Genomic DNA, 16,260 nt, shown 5'->3' on the forward strand with positions numbered 1-16,260 from the left:
CACATTTTTTTGGGGTCCCTGGGGCGTGTGTCCCGCAAGGCTTTGAAAACCTTATCTGTGGGAATGTAGCCGGAAAACTTTCTCCGACCGGTGGAAGGATATGGGCTCACAAGTCCCAAGACAGTGCAGGGACCCGCACACACTAGTGCACCCAAAGAGGACCACACACAGAACAACATCATAATTAAAAATGCCAAGAGCAAACTCCCAAAGAGAGACTCTTAAAACGCAGCAAGAGAAAAGAGACTTCATTTACCTACAAGGGAAATACCCATATGACTGTCAGCTGCTTCTCCACCAGAAACTTTGCAGCCAGAAGGGAGTGGCAAGAATCTTCAAAGTGATGAATACCAAGATCCTACAACCAAGATTACCTTATCTAGCAAAAGCTATCATTCAGAATTTGAAGGTCAGATAAAGAGCTTTCACAGATAAGGAAAAGCTAAAGGAGTTCATCCCCCACTAACCAGTATTATACGAAATGCTGAAAGGTATCCTCTAAGAAGAGGAGGAAGAAGAAAAAGGTAAAGATACAAATTGTGAACAACAAAAATGCATCTATCAACAAGTGAATCTAAGAATCAAGTGAATAAATAATCTGATGTACAGAATGAACTGGTGATTATAATGAATCAGGGACATAGAAAGGGAATGGACTGACTATTCTTGGGGGGGAAAGGAGAATGGGAGATGCGGGAAGAGACTGGACAAAAATCGTGCACCTTTGGATGAGGACAGTGGGTGGGGAGTGAGGGCGGAGGGTGGGGCGGGAACTGGGAGGAGGGGAGTTATGGGGGGGGAAAAAGAGGAACAAATGTAATCTGAACAATAAAGATTTAATAAAAAATAAATAAATAAATAAATAAAGATTCCACATATGAGTGAGATCATGTGATACTTGTCTTTCCCTGACTGACTTATTTCACTTAGCATGTTACTCTCCAGGTCCCTCCATGCTGTCTCAAAGGGTAAGAGATTCTTCTTTTTTACTGCTGCATAGTATTCCATGGAATAAATGTACCACAGCTTTTTTATCCACTCATCTAATGATGGGCACTTGGGCTTAAAACAAAACTCTTAGCAAATTAGGAGTTGGGAACTCCTTCAAATTTACCAAGGGCATCTAGAAAAAAACAACAGCCAATATCATACTCAGAGAGTGAGAGACCTAACATTTTCCCCATATGATTAGAAGCAAGCAAGACTGTCTGCTTTCAATATATTACTCAACATTTGCATTAACACAAGAAAATAATAGTAAATAAAGAAGTAAAACTGCTAATATTTGCATGTTATATGATTGTTTACCTAGAAAATATCAAGAAAAAAAATGTTTCCAAAGATGAAATATACATATTAATTTGGATATCTGTACCTATGAACTCATGTCTGTGTACATTTATGTCTACATGTCCATGTCTAACCATTCTTAGCTACTGCAAAAACTCCAACCTCTGATTCCCTCTTTGCCTATAGAAAATCCTCCATGGACGTAGTATGTAGGGCTTCTGCTTCACTTGATTTGGGAGGCAGTAGAGTTTTCTGATGGTTGGCTACTGAGCTGCCCTTCTCCCACATTTTTGTCAGAGCACAGTGATGTGTTTTAGCTGTCCTTGCATCATTTAAAAAAATAAAAATCTTAGTCTTAATCAATGTGTTACACTAATTTGAAAGATATATGCATCCATATATTCAATGCATCATTATTTACAACAGCCAAAATATGGAAGCAACCTAGGTGCCCATCGATAGATAATAAAGAAGATAAATGCCTATATACAATGGCATAATACTCAGCCATAAAAAAGAATGAAATCTTGCCCAGCCAGTATTGCTCAGTGGTTGAGCATCAACCCATGAACCAGGAGGTCATGGTTTGAATCCTGGTCAGGTCACATGCCTGGGTTGTGGGCTCAATCCCCAGTACAGGATGTGCAGGAGGCAGCCGATAAATGATTCTCTCTCATCACTGATGGTTCTATCCCTCTCTCCCTCTCCCTTCCTCTCGCTAAAATCAAAAAACATATTTTTTAAATGAAATCTTAATGATACTGTTGTAATTAATCCAGTTATAAATCAAAGTAAAGGTACAAAGGGAAGGCCAAATAATATAGGCATGTCATTTGTGCAACTTTTGCCAGGAAGCTGCAATTTAATATTACCCAGGTCTATTCCCTGCAGATCAATGGGGGAAGGGACTGCACAGGTGGAGAACAGCCACAATCCCAGTAAAGTCTGGGTGAAATTGGGAAGGTACTTGTCTGTCAGTCACACCTGGGAACAGGTCAATGGCCACAGTAGGCATGGCCACTGCAAGCACAGAAAGATTTGAGATACTTAATCTCCTAAACAAAGGAGCTCACTCTCTCTTGCTCTTGGCTTGCTTGCACTTGACTCCTGGCTTGCAGGGCTCTCACTCTCCTACATTCAGCCTCCTCTAATGGACTTCAACTACCTTAGTGCTAATCTGGACCCAGCTACAATATGGAACAGAAACTTGGACACTGGTTTTGCTTCTACCTTTATTGAATCCTCAGCTGTACATCTTCTAGGACTGAACTAAGGGAAATGGGACTTTACAAACCCAGGGATATAATTCCACACAAATAAAAATCACTCATCCTCCCATGCGAGTCTCGGAAAATTCTTTTTCTCAAGATAACATAAGGACCCAACCACAAGCACTCAGTGGGGAAAGGGATACCTCCTTTCACCGATAACATTATCATCTGTGATCATATGGATGGACCTAGAGGGTATTATGCTAAGTGAGGTAAGTCAGAGAAAGACAAATGCCATATGATTTCACTTATATGTGGAATCTAAAGAACAAAATAAATGAACCAACAAAACAGAAATAGACTCATAGAGATAGAACACATGGTTGTCAGATGGGAGAGGGTTCAGGGGGCTGGGTGAAACATATGAGGGAATTAAAAAGCACAAATTGGGTGTCCCTTCTGTCCGCTGGGCCGGGGCTGTAGGGCTCCGAGGAGCGGCGGCGAGGGCGGCGAGGGCGGCGAGGGCGGCGAGGGCGGCGAGGGCGGCGAGGGCGGCGAGGGCGGCAAGGCGCAGGCGTCTGCGGCGTCGACCGCGCACACTCCGCCAGCGGAGAGAGGAGGCCTTCAGGCGGAATTCCTGTGCGGGTGCTTTGGAAAGTGCAGAAAGCTGCTCGACAGTCCGGAACCAGGATTCCCGGGTCTACATATTGAGCTTGACTTTGTGGGGCCAGGAAGTCACACTGGGTCCCCCCATTGTCCTCTATAAAGACATGTAAAATTTCGGAGAATTTCTGTGAGAGTTGACTTTCGCCCTCTCTGTAACTCTGGAGCTAAGAAGATTTGCCTACAAGGTGCTGCCTCACAACTGGCTCCTGCTCGTGTGCCACGCCACCGAGGTGGCCCCGCTCCCCCAGGGCGGGCGCTCATCAAACACAAGAGGAGTAAGAAGGCAGCAGCGTAACCACCGGCAGGGAGGGGCTGGCGCCGGGCAGGGAGGCTCTGCCGCTGCTGAGCCACGGGCTCGGCTCCGTCATCAGGACAGTCCTGCTGAGGAAGCCTGGCTGAGCACTGTTTTGCTGTTTTTACTGACCCGACCATTCCCGCGAGACAGCGAGAGCCCCAGAGCCCCTGAACCACCCCCGGCTGCCTCACAAGTACTGACTACTCTCCTCCTCCCCCGAATGAGTAGTCGCACAGGCAGTCATTTCCGTGATTCCCAGCGATGCTTTCTCTGAAGCTGTGTTTGTTATCTGTTAGAATTTACTGAACGAGCAACGGAAGAGAACAAAGTCGGTGACTCTTAGGACCTGAGTGCTCAGAACTCTTGACTTGTTCTGTAATGACCGTGAGACAACCCACAGCTGGCTACACCCTTAAGATCTCACACCCAGGGTCTGAAAAGTATTCATTTCCATGCAGTGTGTATTCTGAAATGCTGTAACTTAACAGCAATAAATGATTTAAATATTTGTCAAATGAAAAAAAAAAAGCACAAATTGGCAGTTAAAAAATAGTCACAGGGATGTAAAGTACAGCATAAGGAATATAGTCAACAATATTGTAATAACTATGTATGGTGCCAGATAAGTACTAGACTTATTGGGGTAATCACTTCATAAGTTACATAAATGTCTAACCACTATGCTTGCATAACTGAAACTAATAAAATATTGAATGTCAACTGTAATTGGAAATAACTGAAAAGTGTCAAAATTATAAGAATTGTTAATTCTAGGTAGTGGAATTAGGACTTTTCTTTTTAATCTTTGCCAGAGGATATGTTTATTGATTTTAGAGAGAGAGGGAGAGAGAGAGGGACAGAGAAACATCTATGTGAGAAAGAAACATTGACTGACTCCCGAACTTGCCCCAACAAGGGATCGAACCTGTAACATAGGTATGTGCCCTAACCAGGAATTGAACCCTCAACCTTTAGGTATACAGGATAACAGTCCAACCTACTGAGCTACCCAACCAGGTAGGACTAACTTTTACTTTTTTTTTGTTCATATATTTTGTATAGATTACTTTTAGAATCAGAACAGAGTACATAGTTTTAAAAATTAAGCAGAAGGAAAAGAGAAAGATGACTCAAGAATATTGCAGTTCTTCAGTTGTCTGATGCTTTCTATCTATAGAAGCACCAAGCTAGAAGACAAACACAAAGAAACAAACAGTGGGAAAGAGGCTTTGCGTAGATGGAACATTCAAAGAATGGAGAGAAATATTTTTATCACAGTCAGTTTCAAACAGGTGGTAAATAGAAAAATTTTATATAAGAAACCCAAACTTGACATAAAATGTAAAAGACTGTAGAAAACACACCAACATACAAAGCTTCATTCTAGTTGCAAAGGGAGGAAGACAAATCTATTATCTAAGGGAGTCACAGAAAATTCAAGCTTCATCTAATTCTCAACTATCTCCTGCAAAAAAATTTTAATTTTTTACATCTGAGCTTATGTTAGAAGTTTCCCTCAACTCAACTTTTTTCTCTTTCACTTCCTATTTTTATTTGGACCATACAATATAATTAAAATGCACACTATACACCAGAAACTATTAATATCATCTGAACTCCTTTTCATTAATGTTTCATTACATGTTTAAGTTCAGTTACCCCATTTACTACCATGATATTTTTTCCCTTTCTACAGGATTGCTGAGCTCTATCTATAAATACAAATAGAATGCATCTGCATACAGGAAGGAGTCACATCTTTGTGTGGGACATGACATGCTATTCCCGTCTGAAAAGTCCCATCCACTGATCATCAAGCTTGCAAGTTCATGACCAGGAAAATCTGCATTTATGCGATATTCCTGGACAGCTTTCTGTCCTAGTTCCCCAAATAGGTTATCAGCTCCCGAATGACAGGTGACAAAGCTTTGGGTATCAGATGGATATAGACAAACCCTGAACTAGGTTCAGAACAGGTTCCACACCAATATTTCTGAATATATATGGAATGCATTTACTCACCCAATTCTCTTCTATTCTCCCAACATTGTATTTGTCATCTCCACCTGGGTAGGCACATTGCTTCTTCTCAGCATAGAATTCCTGGAGAGCTGCTAAGGCGTGGGAAGAAAGCTGGGGGACATCGTCATCTTCTAAGTCACTCATCTCACAAACTATCTATAACCTGCAGATAAAAAAGTAAAAGTGCTTCTTCCCATCAAATAACAATTTAAAAATGTTTATCTCACAGCAAAGATCCAAACTGAAAGTGATCTTTTTAAAAAGGGAAAACATATTTAAATGAGATCAAACATCTACATGGGTAGTCCATTGAACTACAGTTTAACAAATGCAGAGTTTTCCTTTAAAGGTATTCAGTTTTTACAAATGAGATTTTCATAATTCCTTGCTGAAGGAAAATTTTACCATTAAGTATTTAAAGACATTTTGCTTTCTTCTAGTACCCCAATGGCCATGTGCAAACATTTCACAGTCAATTATCTGTGTATGAGATCTTTTTGTACTTGAAAATCACTGTTTAGGTGACCTAAGGCTCCTTGGTGTTATAGGACTGATCTTAACACATTGCGTACCGCATAGAAATCTCTAAGACATACACCAGGGACCACACGTTCTTGGGCAAACTGCACGTTATTTAAATCATCATAATGCACTTTAAGTATTGTTTTTCAATAATTATAACATTTTTATTTACAAAAACAATTAAACAATTAAAGTTCCTAGTACTTTTTTAACGTATGGTACTGCGTAAGACATTTTCTCTATGAAGAGGGACCAAACAAAATTTACATAAGTATCTAGATTCGCTCCTTTTTCCATGGGCGTGAAAAATGAGAACACTCGAGAAACCAAGATGGCGGCATAGGTAAACACCGGAAATTGCTGCCTCCCACAACAAATTCAAAAATACAACTAAAAGACAAAACGGACATCATCCAGAACTACAGGAAGGCGGGCTGAGTGGAAATTCTACAACTAGAAGGAAAGAGAAAAGCACACTGAGACTCAGAGGAGCTGCGGAGGTGGAGTGCAGAGGTACTGAGGCTCGAGCGCACGCGGCAAGGACTGGGACTGAGGACGCGGCTGTCTTTTTGAATCGGGAGGGAGCCACAAGCCCCCGACTCATACGGGAGAAACTGGACTGTCTGGCAGCGGGCAGAACTCGGAACTCGAGGGCGGCTTTCTCTCAAAGGTGCTTGCAGCAATTACCAGGACACTGAGACAGGGCAGGGCTGAGGAGCAGCCATAGCTGCTTGCTCCGCCCTGTTGTTCCCCTGAGACCCCGCCCCACCCAAGCTGCAGCAGAGGCTTTTGCATATGAATGCCCTGGCCCTTTGCAATCTGAAAATTACCTAACAAACTGCAGCTGGGCCAGACAGACCCAGAACTTCCAAGAGAAGGCCCAAGGCCCCACAGCAGCTTGCATTGCTTCACAGCTGGGCCTCATTTGGGCACCTCCAAACCCCAAACAAGGAAGGGGAATCTGCAGATCTCTTCGTAGCTCCTGCTGGGTAGCCTCAGGCAGAGGCTAAATTAGCACCTCTTTAGATCCAAGAGCCAGTGTACCCAGTGGTCAGAGTGGGATCATCCAGATTACAACTCCTCAGATCCATAAGGGTCACACTCAGGGGGCAGACACAGTGAACACCAAGTCTTGCCTCATAAGGGTGTCTTCAGCACAGAAGTTCTCCAACTGTAGACACAGCTGATTCTCATAGCCAATAGGCCTGGAGGTAAATTCCTCTCAGTGATACCTACAAGAATCAAGACTTAACTACAACAAGACTGTGCACAAAGCTCACAAAGGGGTGCACCAAGAGTGTCCACCTCAGGTAATTGGGGAGGCTGAGCCACTGGGCCCTATAGGACACCTAGCACACAAAGCCACTCTACCAACACAGGGAAGCATAAAAAATGCGGAGACAAAGAAACAGGACACAAATGACAGAAATGGAGGAAAGCAAACTACTGGATATAGAGTTTAAAACGACACTTTTAAGGTTTTTCAAGAACTTTCTAGAAACCTCCGATAAATGTAGTGAGACCCTCAAGAAATCTAGTGAGACCCTCAAGGTTATGATAAAGGACCAACTAGAAATTAAGCATACACTGACTGAAATAAAGGATATTATGCAGAGTTCCAATAGCAGACTAGAGGATGGCAAGAATCAAGTCAAAGATTTGAAATACAAAGAAGCAAAAAACACCCAACCGGAAAAGCAAAATGAAAAAAGAATCCAAAAATACGAAGACAGCGTAAGGAGCCTCTGGGACAGCTTCAAGCGCACCAACATCCGAATTATAGGGGTGCCAGAAGGAGAGAGAAAGAGCAAGATATTGAAAACCTATTTGAAGAAATATGACAGAAAACTTCCCCTACCTGGTGAAAGAAATAGACTTACAAGTCCAGGAAGCACAAAGAACCCCAAACAAAAGGAATCCAAAAAGGACCATACCAAGACACATCATAATTAAAATGCCAAGAGCAAAAGACAAAGAGAAAATCTTAAAAGCAGCAAGAGAAAGACAGTCAGTTACCTACAAGGGAGTATCCATACGACTGTCAGCTGATTTCTAAACAGAAACTTTGCAGGCCAGAAGGGAGTGGCAAGAAATATTCAAAGTGATGAATACCAAGAACCTACAACCAAGATTACTTTATCCAGCAAAGCTATCATTCAGAATTGAAGGTCAGATAAAAAGCTTCACAGATAAGGAAAAGCTAAAGGAGTTCATCACCACCAAACCAGTATTATATGAAATGCTGAAAGGTATCCTTTAAGAAGAGGAAGAAGAAGAAAAAGATAAAGATATAAATTATGTACAACAAATACACATCTATCAACAAGTGAATCTAAAAATCAAGTGAATAAATAATCTGATGAACAGAATAAACTGGTGATTATAATAGAATCAGGGGCATAGAAAGGGAGTGGACTGACTATTCTTGGGGGGGAAAGGGGTGTGGGGGATACGGGAAGAGACTGGACAATAATCGTGCACCTATGGATGAGGACAGTGGGGGGGTTGAGGACGGAGGGGCGGGTGGGAACCGGGTGGAGGGGAGCTATGGGGGGGGAAAAAGAGGAACAACTGTAATAATCTGAACAATAAAGATTTAATTAAAAAAAAAAATGAGAACACTCGTGAGCGGTCCTTAACAGATGGCGCGCGAAACACGGGAAAACTCCTGAGCGGTACGAAATGTGTTAAAAAAAAGAAAAGACACCGATAAGGGTTTAATCTACAACATTTATAGGGAACTCATATAACTTAACAAAAGGAAGATAAACAATCCAATCAAAAAATGGGCAAAGGACCTAAATAGACACTTTTCAAAAGAGGACATTCAGAAAGCCAAGAGACATATGAAAACATGCTCAAAGTCACTACTCATCCGAGAAATGCAAATCAAAACGACAATGAGGTACCATCTCACACCTGTCAGAATGGCTATCATCAACAAATCAACAAACGACAAGTGCTGGAGAGGATGTGGAGAAAAAGGAACACTTGTGCACTGCTGGTGGGAATGCAGACTGGTGCAGCCACTGTGGAGAACAGTATGGAGTTTCCTCAAAAAGTTAAAAATGGAACTCCCATTTGACCCAGTGATCCCACTTCTACGAATATATCCCAAGAAATCAGAAACACCAATCAGAAAGGATATATGCACCCCTATGTTCATAGCAGCACAATTCACCATAGCTAAGATCTGGAAACAGCCTAAGTGCCCATCAGCAGATGAATGGATTAGAAAACTGTGGTACATCTACACGATATAATACTATGCTGCTGTAAAAAAGAAGGAATTCTTACCATTTGCGACAGCCTGGATGGAACTGGAGAGCATTATGCTAAGTGAAATAAGCCAGTCAATGAAAGAAAAATACCACATGATCTCACCCATTTATGGATAATTAAGACCATTATAAACTGATGAGCAAAAATAGATACAGAGGCAGAGCAACATCGAACAGACTGTCAAACTACAGTGGGAAGGCTGGGTAGGGGTGGGGGGTGGGGGGCGGTAAGAGATCAACCAAAGGACTTGTATGCATGCATACGAGCATAACCAATGGACACAAGACACTGGGGGGCATGGGAGGCTAGGGGAGGGTCAAGGGGAGAAAAAAAAGACATATATAATACTCTTTGTAATACTTTAAGCAATAAAACAATAAAAAAAAGAAAAAAGCATAAAAAGAGATATGAAAAATAAAAGGGACAACTAGGAGAAAGAGAAGAAAAGTAAAACATAGGGAGGGAGAAAAGTTCGGTGTTTTTGTAGAAACTGATGACCAGGCACAATTACTTCTTGGGATACCACCCAGAAAGCTGCAAAATTAAGGCATAGTCCTGAAGACAATCATGTCTGCCCAAGACCCCTGACAACAACTGCAAGTTCAGGGGCTTCCCAAACCATCCTTATGTTCAGTAATTTGCTAGAAAGCCTCACAGAACTCACTAAGGGCAATTATACTGTTATTACAGGGAAAGGGTACAAATTAGAGTCAATTTGTACCCTTAATTATCTACTCACAGGAGGCACTACAATCCCAGCACCCATGTGTGAGTGTCGGTGTCCAGTTTGTATTGAGGCTTCATGGCATTCCCATGAATGACTGAATTACTGTCCACCTGGTTGAAGTCAGTCCCCAGCTCCTGTCCCCAGGTTAGGGTGATATGGCTTAGGGCCCTCCATGAATAACAAACATTCCTATCACTTGGGAAAGTGTCTGTTTACATCTATTTGGGTCAAATTCCTTATTATACAGGAACCAACCACATTTATAAATCACTAGAGGCCTGGTGCATGAATTCGTGCATGGGTGGGGTCCAGCCAGCCCTCCCCAATCGGGGTTGATCGGGCCAGGCCAGCCAGGGGAGGGGATTTGGGAGGTTGGCCGGCCAGTCCCGCCTCCAATCGAGGTGGGGGTGGCCGATCAGGGGCGGGGCCAGCTGGGGGGGCCACAGGTGGTTGGCCGGCCGGCCCCGCCTCCTGGTGGAACTACCAGTCAAGGGGACAATTTGCATATTAGCCTTTTATTATATAGAAAGTTATTCTGAGCACAAAAACAGCACCCTATTTGTTTTTTAAGACATTTTTTTCTAAATTTTACAGCAAGTGCCCTAGTGGGTTTGGCTCAATGGATAGAGTTTCAGCCTCCGGATTGAAGGGTCCTAGGTTCAATTCCAGTCAAGGGCACATGCCCGGGTTGTGAGATCAATCCCCAGTAGGGAGCATGCAGGAGGCAGCCAATCAATGATTCTCTCACATCATTGATGTTTCTATCTCTCACTCCCTCTCCCTTCCTCTCTGAAATCAATACAAATATACTTAAAAAGATTTTAAAAAAATAAGTGTTATAGCAAGTGATGTTTTGACAGCAAAAATTATTCAAGATATTTGTCATGTTGCTCCCTTCCTATTCCAAGACCTATGTAGGTATATCCAATCTTGGCCTCAGGCACAAGCCACCAAAGGCAACAGGAAAATCAAGACTCTAATAGGAGAAATTCCCCAGGCCTAGGAGTATCCAAAAGATGCAAAGTAGCCATTTAAAATGAGAAATGGCCCAGCCGGTGTGGCTCTGGTTGAGCGTCAACCTATGAACCAGGAGGTCACTGTTCGATTTCCGGTCAGGGCACATGCCTGGGTTGCAAGTTTGATCCTGTGTGGGGCGTGTAGGAGGCAGCCAATTAATGATTTTCTCTCATCATTGATGTTTCTATCTCTCCCTCTCCCTTCCTCTTGAAATCAATAAAAATATATTTAACAAACAAACAAACAAACAAAACACCAGGTGACTTTAAGTACAAAACAAACCATTCTAAAGAACAGTTTAAGAAAACTCTCTTTCATGGTTGTAAAAATAATTAAATTTAGCTATTCCTGGTGTGGCTCAGTTGGTTGAGAGTCGCCCCATACACTGAAATGTTGCCAGTTCAATTCCTGGTCAGGGCACATGCCCAGGTTGCAGGCTCTATCCCCAGTTGAGAAATGGGGGGAGGGGGCAAGAGATCAATGTTTCTCTCTCACATCAATGTTTCTCTCTCTGTCTCTCTCTCTAGAATCAATGAAAAACATATCCTCGGGGAGGATTTTAAAAAAAAGTTTAGCCCAGCCAGAGTGGCTCAGTAGTTGAGCATTGACCTATGAACCAGGAGGTCACAGTTCAATGTCCAGTCAAGGCACATGCCGGGGTTGCGGCCTCAATCCTCAGTAGGGACCATGCAGGAGGCAGCCGATCAATGATTTAATGCTGATCAAATGATTCTCTCATCACTGATGTTTCAATCTGTCCCTCTTTCTCCCTTCCTCTCTGAAATCAATAAAAATATATAAAATAATTAAAATAAAGTTTATTTTAAAGCTGATCAAATCCATTCATTTAATAATCGTACCCTGAGGCACTACTTTGTATTAAGCACTGTCTTGGTGATGGGAATCAAAGTCCCTATCTCTTAGAATGCACATTCTAGTGAGACACTAAAAGACCATAAAAAATAGATGCTAGATAATAAGATCAATGGAAGAACATCTGGAGAATAGGGGCTGCAACATTAGCAATCATAGTCTGTTTCCTACATCACTGAATCGAGTTCAAGACTGCATCACTAGGAGAACCAAGATGGTGGTGTAGGTAAACGCCAGTATGTGCCACCTCCCACAACCACATCAAAAGTACAACTAAATTACAGAACCACCATCATTCAGAACGGCCTGAAAGCTGGCTGAATGGAAGTCCTACAAATAGAGAAGTAAAGTAGAAAGTACACTGAGACAGGAGGGGTGGAGGCACGGAAGGGAGGGAGATCATCTCTGTGGAGGATGCCCAGGAGGAGTAAGGGGTCCCAGACCCACACCATCCCCCCAGCCCAGGGCTCCAGAGCTGGGAAGAGAAGTCTCCGAAACTTCAGGCTGTAAAAACCAGTGGGGATTGTGGCTGAGTGACCTGGAGGCTGCTGGAGACCAGGAGTTCCTTTTAAAGGGCCGGCACACAAACTTACTCAGACTCGACCCCTCTGAGCTCCAGCACCAGACAGCTTTGGGGAACCCAGACAGAAACGCAGAGGAACTGGATTATCTGGCTTCAAAGCAAGAACTTGGAAGTGGCTTTCTCCCAGACAGGGGTGCTCCCGGGGATCATTGTTCCTGTGCTGGGAGCTCCCCTGTTGCAGAGCTGACTGGCAGGGGCCATATCTGAGTCTCCATCAACCTGGCTCATACTCTTTGCCCTGGTGATTCCCTGAGACCCTGAGCCATCCACTTTGCAGCCCTACCCAAGCTGCTTGCAGCAGTTTTTCCATATGAATGGCCTATGCTGGCTCAGGCTTCAGACTCTAAAATCTTTAATACAAACTACAGCTGGTGTCAGCATGCCCCAAACCTATCAATAAAAGCCCCAAAACTGGTACTAGCACCAGCCCACCTTGCTTCACAGTTGGGCTTCACCTGGGCACATCCAAGCCCAATACAAGTAGTAGCTATCTGCAGATCTCTCTGTAGCTCCTGCCGGGTGGCCCCAGGCAGTGGCTGACTTTGCACCTCCCTGGAGGCCCTAGAGCTAGTGCACCTGGTGGACAACTTCAGACCATACCAGATTACAACTCTACACATCCACAGTGACACACTCAAGGGGCAGACTCAGTGAGCACCAAAGCCCCATTGAAGCAAGTCCTGCTCCATAGCAGTTTTTCCTGATAGCAGCTCTCCCACTGTAGTCGCAGATGGTCCTCAAAGCCAATTGGCCTAGAGGTCAATTCGTCCCACCGACACCAATAGCCATCAAGGCTCAACTACAAGACTGTGCACACAGGGGCACACCTACAGTGCCCAGCTCAGGTGCCTGGGGAGGCTGAGCCACTAGGCCCTTCAGGACACCTATTACACAAGGCCACTCTACCAATTCCAGAAGACACAGCAGCTCTACTTAATACATAGAAACAAGCAAAGGGAATCCACCAAAATGCAGAGACAAAGAAACACGTCATAAATGAAAGAAATGGAAGAAAGCAAACTACTGGATACAGAGTTCAACACTATGGTTATAACATAAGGTTACTCAAGGATCCTCATGAGAGCTTCAAGGGACTTACTGAGACTTTCAAGGTTCTTAGTGAGAATTTCAAAGACATGAAAAAGGACCAGTCAGATATTAAGCATACAATAACTGAAATAAAGAAGAATTTACAGGGATTCAACAGTAGAGTAGAGGATTCTGAGAATGAAGTCAACGACTTGGAATATGAGGAAGCAAAAAACACCCAATCAGAACAGCAAAAAGAAAGAAGGATCCAAAAATATGAAGATAGTGTATGGAGCCTCTGGGACAACTTCAAGCAACCAACATTTGCATTATTGGGTGCTAGAAGGAGAAGAAAGAGAGAGCAAGATACTGAAAACCTATTTGAAGAAATAATGACAGAAAACTTCCCTTACCTGGTAAAAGAAATAGACTTACAAGTTCAGGAAGCACAGAGAGTCCCAACCAAGATGAACCCAAAGAGGCCCACACCAAGACACATCATAATTAAAACGCCAAGGGTTAAAGACAAAGAAAGAATCTTAAAAGCAACAAGAGAAAAGCAGTTAGTTACCTACATATGACTGTCAGTTGATTTCTCAACAGAAACTCTGCAAGCCAGAAGGGAGTGGCAAGAAATATTCAAAGTGATGAATACCAAGGACCTACAACCAAGATTACTCTACCCAGAAAAGCTATCATTTAGAATGGAAGGTCAAATAAGAGACAAGAAAAAGCTGAAGGAGTTCATCACCACCAAACCAGCATTACATGAAATGTTGAAGGGTATTCTTTAAGAAGAGGAAGAGGAAAAGAAGAAGAAAAAGGTAAAAAACTTGAAGAATAAAATGGCAATACATATCTGTTAACAACTGAATCTATTAATCAAAATAATCTAACAAGAAATCTAATGAACAAAATAAACTGGTGAATAAAATAGAATCAGAGGCATGGAAACATGGAAAATACTGACGAATCTGAGGGAAGGGGGGAGGGAGGGCAGGAAGAGAAAAACCAAAGATCTTACCTATGGACACAGACAATAGGGTTGTAAAGGCCTGGGGTGGGGCAGGGTAGGAACTGGGTGGAGGGGGGAAAGAGGGACATCTGTAATACTCTCAACAATACAGGTTTTAATTTTTTTTTTTAAGAGTATATCACTAAGTGGGGAAAATTGAAATGCTGATGTGATACACATCACTAAAGTTTAAATTAAATGAAGTTTAGTGTTAATGTGCTAATTTTTTTACTTGTCACTACTTTATCACATCTTTAGCAGTAGTAAAATTCTAAGTGAATTTGTGAAACTTCTGTGAAAGAGATTTTCAGGTACAAAAGAGTTGAGAAGTGCTGTGTTATATTATTAAACTGACAGTGAGCCTTATGTGGCACTCACCGAAGAATCAGGCAAGATTTGTCCCTCAGGAAAATATTTGGTAAAGCCTGGAAATATTTTTTGGTTATCATAACTAGGGAGGGTCCTCCTGGCATCTACTGGGTAGAGGTCAGGAAAGCTGGTCAACTCCATACAATGGATAGGACAACCCTCCACAAAAAAAAAACTATGTGACCAGAAATGTCAACAGTGCTAGGGGGTTAAAAAACTGCTCTACTATGATGATGTGGTGAGTCTGCATTTAGAGCCATGGATCAGAGTAAAGAGCGTGTGTGGATGGAGGATAAAAGTGAGGCCACAGGGGGTTTACTTTCGCCTTGAGGGAGAGGATTGCAGAAGGAAAAGCATGAAGATGATGGAACAGCACAGTAAAGTAATGGGCACAATCATGTACAGCCTAAACAGGGGTGAAGAGGATCCTAATGGGCTGTATGGTCACTTTCTATTTCTTTACACAGCATCTGACTCAACATAAACTAATGTGGTCTACAAAGAAATGTGTAAAATTCTTCAATTTTCATATATGATCTTTGCTTAAAGCAAGGCCCACTCTCCCATCCCCCACTGCATAACTGTACAGGCTCCCACCCTGGCCGGTTTGGTTCATTGGTTAGAGCGTCACCACAGACCAAAGGGTCGCGGGTTCAATCTCAGATCAAGGGCAGGTACCTGGGTTGCAGGTTGGATCCGCCCTGCAGTAGGCAATCAATGGATGTGTCTCTCTCACATCAATGTTTCTCTTTCTCTCAATCTTTCTCTCTCCTCCCTCCCTCCCTTCCACTCTCTAAAATCAATGGAAAAAATATCCTCTGGTGAGGATTAACAACAACAAAAATCATCACCTTCTCTGCAAATGACTCTGGGAAGGCGGTGGGTGCAGAGGAAAGAGCATTAACTCGGATTCTTCCCCAGATTTCTGGTCACCTACGGAGAACCCTCCTCCAACTAGCCCAAGGAAGTACCTGCTGTTCACTTCCTTCCCGTCTTCCTTACGGGATTTACCCACCGCCTAAAGCTGTACTCACGTATTTTAAACTAAGATGTAGGTACAACTTGTGTCCTGTGAGATATGATCATGAACGTCCAGTCCTGTCCTGTCCACGGAGTCTACCGACCTCCCGTCATCGCTGCGCAACTTCCCCACGCCTCCCGGCCCCTCCCGTGACCCTCTGGCCCGCACAACCCTCTACGGCACAGACTTCGCAGGTCGCCGTCCACTAACTGCCCAGCCGCCAAACCGCACCCGGAAACCGGGAGAACAGCCAACCCCACAGGCACTCGAGTCCACTCACCGCCACGCGCGCACAGTAACCAAGAGGCGGTGGGGGGAGGAGTGGGCGGGGCCCGCCG

At 43.3% G+C, this 16,260-nt stretch overlaps 1 protein-coding gene across 2 annotated transcripts in view; it reads right to left on the minus strand.

Annotated features, from left to right (window-relative positions):
- The window catches only part of EEF1AKMT1 (EEF1A lysine methyltransferase 1), a 30,525-nt gene extending 14,265 nt beyond the window's left edge, over positions 1 to 16,260 (minus strand). The window contains exons 1-2 of one of the 2 annotated variants that reach the window (XM_006085500.3): positions 16,203 to 16,260; positions 5,485 to 5,647 (exon numbers count right to left, since the gene is read on the minus strand). In XM_006085500.3, coding sequence (XP_006085562.1) covers positions 5,485 to 5,628 — 144 coding nt within the window. In that variant the 5' untranslated portion in view covers positions 5,629 to 5,647; positions 16,203 to 16,260. Of the gene's footprint in view, positions 1 to 5,484; positions 5,648 to 15,935; positions 16,128 to 16,202 lie in introns of those variants that run through there. The other variant, XM_006085501.3, reaches the window with a different exon arrangement.

Source organism: Myotis lucifugus, unplaced genomic scaffold, assembly GCF_000147115.1.
Source record: "Myotis lucifugus unplaced genomic scaffold, Myoluc2.0 scaffold_19, whole genome shotgun sequence".
Taxonomy (NCBI): Eukaryota; Metazoa; Chordata; class Mammalia; order Chiroptera; family Vespertilionidae; genus Myotis; species Myotis lucifugus.